The sequence below is a fragment of the Ranitomeya variabilis genome, chromosome 1, assembly GCF_051348905.1.
Source record: "Ranitomeya variabilis isolate aRanVar5 chromosome 1, aRanVar5.hap1, whole genome shotgun sequence".
In the NCBI taxonomy this organism is placed as follows: Eukaryota; Metazoa; Chordata; class Amphibia; order Anura; family Dendrobatidae; genus Ranitomeya; species Ranitomeya variabilis.
The window spans coordinates 777,441,247-777,452,487 of NC_135232.1; the positions used below are offsets into that span (position 1 = coordinate 777,441,247).

The 11,241-nt window shown below is 37.0% G+C and overlaps 1 protein-coding gene across 1 annotated transcript in view; it reads left to right on the forward strand.

Annotated features, from left to right (window-relative positions):
- The window catches only part of ONECUT3 (one cut homeobox 3), a 247,837-nt gene extending 245,553 nt beyond the window's left edge, over nt 1-2,284 (forward strand). Inside the window, exon 2 of the mRNA XM_077272219.1 lies at nt 434-2,284. Within this exon, the coding sequence (XP_077128334.1) occupies nt 434-726 (293 nt within the window). The 3' untranslated portion in view covers nt 727-2,284. The remainder of the gene's footprint in view (nt 1-433) is intronic.
- Nucleotides 2,285-11,241: the final 8,957 nt, after the last annotated feature.

The following is an 11,241-nucleotide window of genomic DNA, read 5'->3' on the forward strand; positions in this document are numbered from 1 at the left end:
ACCAGTTGCCAATGTTCTTAGCTACTGTATAATTCTTCAAAAAGTATATTGCATTGTATACTGTAAAATACTGTAATTTAGCTAACTTGAGAATTAGTTTCTTGCATAAAGATAATGTTACATTAGAGGATTGTTAAGACTTGGAACAAATGTCACTCTATGTGACTACATATTGTAGAATCGTGACAGTGTACAGTGCGCAAGCTGTCACAATACTCATTTCTATCGAATATTAATGCTGTGGAACATCATACAACAACATTGTTAAATTTCAATATTTTTATGATATTAAGAAAAGGGCTATTCTAGACAAGTCACTGTAGCTAAAATGCACTTGAAAATCAACATTGCTCTTTTTTTGTATTCTATTTTGAAGTACTCAAAAATGTTCAATTTTAGTCATGTATGTGTTCCTTTTTTTTGTGTTTTTTAGCTTGTAAACGTAAAGAACAAGAACAACAGAAAGACCGAAATCTTCAGCCAAAGAAGCAGCGTTTGGTGTTTACAGACCTTCAACGGCGCACTCTTATTGCCATCTTCAAAGAAAACAAACGTCCTTCAAAGGAGATGCAAATAACAATTTCGCAGCAGCTAGGCTTGGAGCTCAACACAGTCAGTAATTTCTTTATGAACGCTCGCCGGCGGTGCATGAACAGATGGCAAGAAGAACCTGGAGTCAATCCTGGGATGCCTTCAACATCCGCTAGCACTTTTTCCAAGGCATGAGCTGTTTTCAAAGCTTTACATTCTGAAACAAAAATCCCCAGTTACAAACATTTTAAAATATACTGAAAAGCAGTGAAAATACACTGCAAAATGCTACAAGTCAAGTTGTGCTTCTTTACAAGGTTCCATGTGTTCATCTGCTGTCTTTTTTCCCCACAATGAACCAATTGAATAATATCAGTTCAGTTTACATTTTTTTTTCAACACTACATGCATAAAACATGAAAAGGGTAAAAAAAACTGTGGGTGTCTATTATTACAGTTCTAACAAACAGAAAATCAGTAGGCAGCTTTAGATAAAATATCAGTTTATTTTATGAAAAATATGTCAATTAAGCCATCAATGACAAAAGGAATCAAGACGAAGAGAAGAACTTTTCGAGCGATAATTCATTCTTCTACCCAATCATGGGCGTTTGAATAACCAAAACAATCTAAGCCTAAAATTCCTAAATATAATTCTATGCCTCCAATATTTTTACAGTTTCCAAATAAACCATTTAAACAGGTAAGACACAACTGAGATTGAAGTAAAACAAACTGGTGGATATCGGTGCAAGATGATGGTATTTGTGTGCCAATAACAACTGCCTTAAAGCTTTCAGCAGAAGATGGTACTTTAGAAAAGAGACGTACAGTTGCCCACCTGGCTTCCATAAAGTCATGCATTGTGGAAAAAAAAGAAAAGAAAAAAGGAAACAAAAAAAAAAGTTCAATCTTCTTAGGGCTGAATAACCCTAGTTGAAGGTGCAATTCCAAAGTCATCCTTCTGGACCTACTTCTCTACTCACGTTGTAGGAAGCCTCACAATGCAGAGCTGGTAGGTGGGTCGAATGCAGCAAGGATAGACTTTACGAAATGATGCGGGTATTAACATATAAATAATTATGTAAAAAACCATCTCAATTATGTGTATTTAATATGGCTTCTCAATTTTATGGTATAAAAATTGTATATTAACAAGTAGGCACCTTGAAAAAGTATTTACAGTATATACAAGCAAACAGAACTGCAAAACGAAGACGCAAAAGCAACCGACTTTTGCGAAAGGTACTTGAATATTATTCTTTTTTTTTTTACAATATAAACAGGATTTGTCCTCATTATCAAACTATAACAAGAAGGATGAAACATGTTGATACTATAGTGGAGTAATATCGATGACATGAATTGTAAAAGGTATCCAAGTATACCTCCCAAGCTACAAAAATTCACTTTCCTAAATGTTTCGAGAGTCCTAAACATGGATCTCCGTCTGCCAACCAAAGAGATAAAACTATTTCTACCTGGGGCAACATGATGACATTTTACTTAATATTCTCTAGGTGGGAAAAATGACATTTAAGACATTTCTAGTGAGAACCTCATAGAAAAGGCTACCTCACTTGAGTTTTCGATTTGTGATTGAAAAAAAAAAATCACACCTGATACCAAAGATTTTGTTCCTACTTGCCTGGTCTGTGCTGAAGTGCACTTTCTGAAACGTGTGTCTTGTGTTCATCTCCTGCTGTCCACATCTTTCTTCTGTCTTTAAGGTTACCTGCCTTTATAAATGTCATTACAGGGTGATATTATGTAACGTAAAAAGCTGCTGAACAGAGCACAATATTTTGGCACAGACTTTGCTATTGCACACCCTCGCAACCAGTTAGATTCTGACATTTTTCTAGTGAAATTTTTGAAAGTTGAAGCTCTTTATTAAGTTTTAAATAAATATAACAGAAACAGCGCCACTCATGATTATTGGCATAGTCTGGTATTGCACTTCAGTCTCATTCCCTTCAGTGATGACTGAGCGGCAACACCAGGCGCAGCCGGATGACAAGTAGCCTCATTTATGGTAGGAAGGAACTACAAAGGTTTTTTTTTTTTATCTCATACAGTCACTGATGATTTGATTTGGTTGGAACATTTTCTAGTACACTACTTTTCATTAACTACAATCCTTTTCTTTATGATAAAAGTTGTTATTATCAACAGCATTCAGTATTCTTTGTTACTAAAGTTTGAAGTTAACACCATTTTACAGTTTATGTAGATTTAACCTGAAGAAAAGAAATCATTATTACAAAGTAAGGGTTTGTTCACATTTGTGGCTTTTTAATTTATAAATTTGCAAAAGAGATAATGCAACTGTATTTAGCGGCCTATTAAAGTGTATAATTGGTCTGTGTGATATCCGTATGTCTGGACCCATTATTGCCAGTACAAATGGCCAATTTTCCACTTGGGCTGATGGTCTGCATTGAAAAATTCACATTGTGCCATACTTTGGTTCATTATATGGACCATAATAAGGCATGTAATGAAAGGCTGCAGCATCTGTCTGCAATGTGGATGAGCACATGGAGCCAGTCATGTTCACAATTTGCCGCCATGACTCATCGAATTTGGCCATCTGAACCTGACGCAATTTTGAGACATTTTGGGCTACTGTTTTCTTACATTTTAAATTACACTTTCTGGTTGAAAAGCTTTCAATGTGAACGCACCCTTTCTTTATATATACTTTGCATTACTAATCTTCCCCTGAGTTGATAGTACTGCCTGCTTACAGTTCAGAGCTGCATTCACAATTCTGCTTTTTGATATTGGAAACATTTCCCAGAATTCAAATAATCAAAATTGCACCATTAAGGGAAATCTGTCAGCAGGTTTTAAGCTATGTAATCTGACAGCAGCATGACAAAGGGACAGAGGCCCTAACTCCAGCAATGCATCACTTCCTTTACTGTGTGCAGCAGATATGTTACAATCACAGTTTTCTCAGCTGCAGATCTAGCAGAGCTTAATTGCTGATCTCTGTATAACTCACCCACTCAACAGCTTTCTGTGTACATTGTATAGTGACAGAGAGCTGCTAATTAGTACTGGGGGTGTGGTTGGACTAGGAGGCACAAGGCCAGTTGTCCTGTAGCGATAATTTCCTGCTTATAAAGTGTAGAAAGAGTAAAACACAGCCCAGTATGTGATACATCACTGAAATCAGGGTCTCTGCTCCTACTTTATGCTGATCTTAGATTACATAACAAAAACCTGCTGACAGATTCCCATTACGAAATGTTTCTTGATTTCCACTGTGAAGCCTGAGAATTGATGACTCAAGATCAGAACAAAACATGCACTTCTAAATAATGTTTTAAAGAAAAAAGCCTGCTTTCCAGGGCAATCAATCAGATACCTCTTTCACTTTAAGCTATGCAATTGAAAAAAAAATGGCCCATGCTTTGTCTGCAAATGACCTGGGCCACACTATTACATTAAAAAAATCCCATTATGAGATTTAAACAAATTAATAGATATGTTATTCCTTATCCAAGTATGTAATTTTTGAATATAAGGCAATCTCCCTTCCCAACCATTCCTCCCAAAAAACAGAATTGTGCTCCGTTAGCCAATGATGGCCAAGACTACAAGAGCTTTAAGCCGAGAATGAATTGATTGCTAGGGGTAGCACACTTTTTCCTAGAGCAGTTTTAATGCATGTTCTGTTTTGAAAATTGACAAAAGGCAATAAATCTATGTATTGTACATATATTTCATACGTAAACTGTAAAATGTTGGTTTAGGCAGGTGATACACAGTGACTTTGAATACATCACATGTAGCGAGGCCTAAGTTTGCAGCACAATACAAGTGAATTGGGTGCTGTGACCGTGACAAGCAATCGGAAATAAACCAATGTGTTTGGACTTTGTGTCACTTGCTTGTCATGGTCGCATCACCCTCAGGGTCACAATGCGACACAATTCACTTTTACTGGGATGTAGCAGTGACATCTAGTGAAATTTGGTAGCACAATATGTGTCCAAAAGTCACCTTGTAGCCCCAGTCTTAGGGCAGATTCAGGCGTTCGGGCAAATTGGTCCAAGATCAGATCACAATGCAAGGACTGGCCGCGGGTCTAATGACCAGTGCGTATATGAAGCTGTCACGCTCAGTTGGGGAGACCGGGGTCAGTCCATGCATTGTCCGATCTCGGCCCAATTTGCACTGACGACGGAATGCGCCCTTATTCAGGAGGGTCTAGGTCTAGCAACCAACACTATTTTATCAAAACTGGATAGCACTGATTGGAGTGGTTGCCTGTAATAACCTTTCACATACAATCTAAAATTGCTCCATATAAAAGATAGTCGGCTTAGAATAATATACATTTTTCTAAATGTTCATTCCTCGTATTGAAACATTAGTGGCTTGATTTTCTTTTTAATGCTGTTGGGAAAAGAAATAGAAATGTAAGAAAATACAAACAAATCTGATGTACATACTATGAAACGAAAGAAGATTGGCAAGTCATATCATATTCAGGCAAAAAAAGTTCATAAATGGGCAATTCAGAAAAATCTATAAAACTGATTTACCAACTACGTGTTCAGCGCACAACTTCTATTTTTGTCATTCTGTTCTACTTCATGGACTGCACTAAGCATAACTTGTTGTTCCTTTACTGTTCCTATAACTTTCGAAAATTGTAAAAAGATCACTTTGTCATATCTTTATGTCACTGGAAATTTCCAAATCTTGTAAAAGAAAGGCTACTCAATATGAGTTAGTTGATTTTTATCAATTACTTTTTCATACCAGACCAAGTATACTAGAAAAAAGGAGTTTCTAATACCAACTAGATGGGTACTATACCATAACACATTATTTAAAGGGAATTTGACATCAGGTTTTTGCCACCTAAATTGAAAACAGCCTAATGTAGAGGCATAGACCCTGATTCAAGCGAAATGTCACTTAGTGGGCTTCTAGTTGTAAGTTTGATAAAATCACAGTTTTGTCAACAGGAGTTTATCACTAGAGGACTAGGACCTGCTGCCGGGTAGTCCTCCATATTCATGAGCTCTGTATAACTCCACCCCCACCACTGATTGGCAACTTTCTGCCCATGTACAGTGTACACAGAAAGCTGCCAATCAGAAATGTGGGTGGAGTTATACAGAGCTTAGCATTCAGAGAGCTCCTAGATAAAAAGTAGTCTATCAAAACTGCAGCAAGCAGCCCAGTAATAAATCTCTGAACTCATGATCTCTGCCCCTTCATTATGAGGTAGCAAAAATCGGGTGACAGATTCCCTTTAAACTGGCTCTAGATTACCTCATACTACCAGCAGCTTTGAGTTCTGCCAAAGAAATCCTCTGATATGTACAGACCACCTACAAATATTCAGCACAGACCTCTCAAGCTTTTCATAATTTTCACTGAAATACCTCAAATGTTTAATGTATAGTTTATGTGAATATACTTAGCTAGTTTTTGGAATTTGTGACTTGAAGCTTTTTACAGTTAAATTATATTTTTTTCTTTGCCGAAATATGTGGCATGATCCTTTCTCTGATGCATAAAATGGGAGACATTTTGAATGTTTAAGGGGTTCCGGAAAACAATTGAGGGCAGGTCCACAGAGTTTACATTTTAAGACTTTAATTTGGACCCTTTTGCTGTTAAGAATACATGTCACAGTGTTAACAGCATAAAGGACCACATGCCTTTTGCTTTTTTTTTTTTACGATCATTATATTCTGTCAAATCTCGTATGGCAGTATTTATAATTTATGTTCTGTGTTCAAAATGTTAAAAGAGGTTAGTTAAAGAAAAATAATTTATAGTTTTTTTGCATGATAAATGTATTGTTTTATTAACTACTGTATTATTCCTTGATAAAATATGGAGTTGGGTGAAAGAAAAGGGTCAAACATTTCTGCATAAGCAGATGTATTTCATACACCCGGTTCTTACCTTATATGAGAAAAAAATATTGCTCCTTTTAAGATATTTTTTACAGCTGGACAATTGCACTGTTATATGCTAAAAATTTCTGGACTGAAATAGTCTAAAATGAATATTGCCCAATAATCACGCAGCAGAATAATAACAGTAGGATCATCTTCTTCATCGCTCAACTTTAAATTGAACACTGGTTGTATTGCTACTGGTAAGAAACTACTACAAAATGATGGCCCACATTAAAGGAAAAGGGGGAGTTATTCTTGTAAAAATATGATGTCCAAAGCATAATTAGGCACTGACACTTGAGCCTTCCATTGAAGCCATACGTCTGGAGGATCTGAGGCATACAGTGGCATGTGTCACCAATAGCCTCAAATTTGAAAAAAAAGAACAGATTTGTACCATAAGATATACATTTTTGAGGGCCCTTCTACATAGAATGGCAAAATCTACTACTCCGATCTATACAGTAGAAATCAAGATACTGAATGTTGATGCATAAAGCCAAAAGGATGATTGTTTGTCACACACTGGATGAATAGGGTCCTTTAAGTGTATCCAGCGTATGCACTGAAAGTCGTTCACAATCTTGATATGATCATAGGCTTTCCAATGATAAAAGAATGGTATCTGATCAATGTTCTGAGAACCTTAGATAGTCACAAAGTGGGGCATTTTCTTAGGAGTGTACTACAAGATTCATTATGCCACATTTCTCATCCAAATTGAAATCCCTAATTTGTGCATTGCTTCTTTTTGAATGGTCCATATGAGACATTGCTATATGAAGACAATGTCACTTATACTTTTAAAAGTCAAACATGTAGGTGGCACACCCAATGGATTATAGTTAGCTTGAGATGGGTGCTAGTTCCTCTGGAGCCAACCACCGAGGTCCTGTAGACCAATAGTAGACAGAGTGAAGTAACTGCACACCTAAAGGCACTTGGAGATGCTTCAAATAGAATTTATTGCCAATATTTCATATCCATTGGTTACACCATGGTAAGTACAGTATTATGTAACATTTCGGGTGAAGACCCTTCATTAGATGTATAGGCTACATTCACTACATATAGATCAAGGGGATCCAGGGTGTGGTGTGGTATTCCCTGCAGGCCTTGATACAACTGGATCCTGGTTTTCCCTGTTTGGGGAATCCCACCCCACACCCTGGATCCGCTTCATTATATGTAGTGATCATACACTATACATCTGATGTAAGATCTTCACCTGAAACATTACGTAATACTGTACTTACCGGGGTCTAACCAATGGATATGAAATACTGACAAGAAATCCTATTTGAAGCCAAGTGCTATTAGGTGCGCAGTTCCTTTGCTTTGTCTACTATTGTACTTTCTATATGTCTTTCTTTTTTAGCACAGAGCCATCTACAGCTTCCATACTTTTACACACAAACTAGGAATTTCAAACAATCTCCATGTTATTTAGTCAGGTGGCTTACAGTGTAGATCAGGAGTGATGTCACTCATATGACTTCAGGCTACCCAAGCTCATGCCAAATTATTGGCTTGGATTTAGTAACAAAGTCTTAGTTTGCAAGCACTGTTCTGCAATACAACGCATCGTTGATCTGTTCTTTGGAACTTGACTTTACGTAGGGCTAGTTCTGAATATTTGGCCATGATAATAGAAGTAAACTAATAGGTTGTATATTTGAAAATTTGCCATGGCTAGGTTGAGGCCACCAATTGGCAACCGAGACTATGTTGAGAATTGTAAAAGGCAGTTAGCCATCCAGCCCTGTTAATACCTATCGATAATTGAATAGTTTCCTTTGTTGTAAAGGCAAAGTCAAGGAGAGACAATCAGTTACTAAACACATTCTTAGACTTTGTATCATTAATAAGGATTTTTATTTACATTTTCAGTCAGAAATCTGTGACCCCCCTCCCACTATAGAGGTCATGGTAAAACAGTGTGGAGCTGCAGGAGGTCAAGTCTGTGATGGGTCTAGCTTAAATTGTGGTTCCTCATTAAGGCTCAAACTCAGGCAAAGTCTAAAAAATGTAGAGAAGGAAAAGTAACCTTTTGTCACAAGTAACATTTACAAGTGTTTGCTACAGCGCAAACGTGGAAGTACAATATGTTCTAGGTGAAAGTTGTGGTTCCAGGACTTCATATAATAAATCACTTACTGATGTCATTAACCTACTTTGCTTATATAAGAAACATACCAGCATATCAAATGAAGTGAGCACATATTTCCAAATTCTACTAATGAATCTAGTAAACGGCTTCAGAGTCTCCCTGATCTAAACCAAAGATTTCTAAGTATCGACAATCCCTCCTACTTTTAAAGCAATTCTTAACCCTTTGGGAGACACTGAAGCCAGACTTACTGGATAAATGACCTAAGCAATTCCAAAAATGTTTCTTTTATTTAATTCTACAATTGAATGCATTAATTGATTTCCATATTTAGCTGACAATACATACCTCAGCTTTATCTATCACAATGTATAAGTGTGGAAAAAAAAGAATAGCAATGTGCATTAAATGTATTTGGAAAGAATGTACATAAGTTGCTTTGAAAATCAGTTCATGATACTAATTCAAGTAATCCAAACTGGATGGATTCCTTTAATTTTTATTTTATTTTATTTTTGGATAATGTTGTTATACCTGTAAAAAAAAATAACAAATCCCACCAGACCTGTGACAAAGTGAAGGAGCCTACTGCATTTTGGCATCCCATAAAAATGAACTAGTACTATTTTTTTTTATACAATACAAGGATCCTTTCTTTTTATATAAAAATGTGTCAAATAATGTAAAGAGTGATGTAGCCTTAGTTAAAGTGTTTTAAGCGGATCCCTGTATTAGTCTGTTTAAAGTAGAATTGCTATGTTAAATGAAAGCTGATGATAACATTACTGTAAATGAGCTGATCGGTAAGTGTACCGCATACCGTGCAGTAGATTGCACTGCATTATTTGGAGTAGGATAGAATATACTGTACATTAAAATGACTACATGGCAAATGCTTGAGTTTCATCCAGGAGAAAATAAAAAATTATTTTACAATGGCACAAGTTTTCAGCAAAAACAAAAAGTCACATGATAAACTATTATTTTTATAGCCAGGAGCAATGTTCACCCTAAGCAAGTAGAGCTAGTGAGTAGGGCAATTGTGGACCTGAAAATCCATTCCCTCTAAGCAGGGCAATGCAAAACTACATCAAATAAAAGCATATAGTGACCTAATAATTGGGTCAGGCACAGTGAACGTTGTTGACTATATCTGTGGTGGTCCAGGCCAGTGAAGAGGCAATGATGGTGTCCTATGCGGTGTCTAGGTCTAGGAAAGTAAAGAGGTTATTTTCTGGGGCAGTGAAGGGCTTAATGTCAGAAGCACTGGTAGTGGTGGTCTATGGTAATACAGTGGTTAGGGAGGATTATCATTCTTGTGACTGATGGTTTCACTAATGGGAATTCCAATAACTTATTATCTACTCTGCAAATATGTGATACGTTGTGACTGTGGCCCAGCTCCTTTAATGCTGCTTACCTGGGATCCAGTGGGTTGCTCACCTATCCACACTCCAGCTTGTTTCTGACTGTAACAGGAGGCCGATTTCTGAGAGTCCAGTTTCCCGTTCGGTCCCTTCATTGAGTGTAGACATAAGTGCAGAGTATGGATAGAGAGAGCTGTGAGCTATCTATATGACTAGGTAGAATAATATAGAAGCAATGTGCCAATAGGAGACTTTAGGGATGTCTAAGCTGGAGCTGATCTACCTACAGTTAGGAAAGCATCAGAGATGTACTCTGCTTTGCAACTTAAAGGCCTTGTCCGTTCCTTAAGAAATTTTCAGAAAGCCCTGCAGCTTGCTGAATCCTAGCAGTCTAATGTACACACCGTTAGGATGCGGCTCCTCTAGAAGGTTCCAGTGGTCAGCACATAATCATAAGTTTGTGATTTGTTTCTTTACAGACACTTACTGACTAGGGTTTCAGCCATTCTCAATAGAACATCAACATACATTGGAACATTGAGAAAATGGGCAACGACTCTAGTCAGCACGTGACTGCAGCTATGCAAATCTCATACTTACAGCCATGTGATGACTGCAGGAACCCCCAAGTGGAACCAAATTCTAATGGTGTCTACATTACACATCACTAGGATCCAGCAAGCGTCAGTGGTGGACAATCCCTCTAAAGTGCAACTCATTTAAGGACAACTTTCAGCGGTATGTGTGTGTGTCTGCCTCTAGCATCTTCCTCTTCCTCCCTCATCACTTCTACATAGACTTTAATGAGTAGCCTATCTCAATAATGGGAAAATCAGACAGATTTTATTTGTGAATTGAGAGTGAGGGGTCAGTCCAGGAGGAGAAAGAAGCAGATATCTCTTATAATATATTCCAAAATGTCTTATTTTCCAGTGTAATATTGATTTCCAAAATTAAAATTTAAACAATTACTTCTTAAAGGGAACAGTGTTCAGCAGTGCGGCATTTCACCGCCCACGTTACAATATCACATACAAAGTCAAAGAGGGTTCTAGACATGTGAGAACATTTTTTTCCCCTTTTCCTTTTTTCACTCTATACGATCATATTATTAATGGAGATTTCACTATATATAAAGAAACAGAAATGTCAGAAATAAAAGCAATTCCTAGCTTGAAAAAAAACTGAAAGAGAATAGCGCATGATGCGATTATGTTTTTTCACCTGGACACCCGCTTTGTGTGAAATAACTCTCATCTGAACAGCCCTATTAAATGACATTGGTTAGTGTGATGTA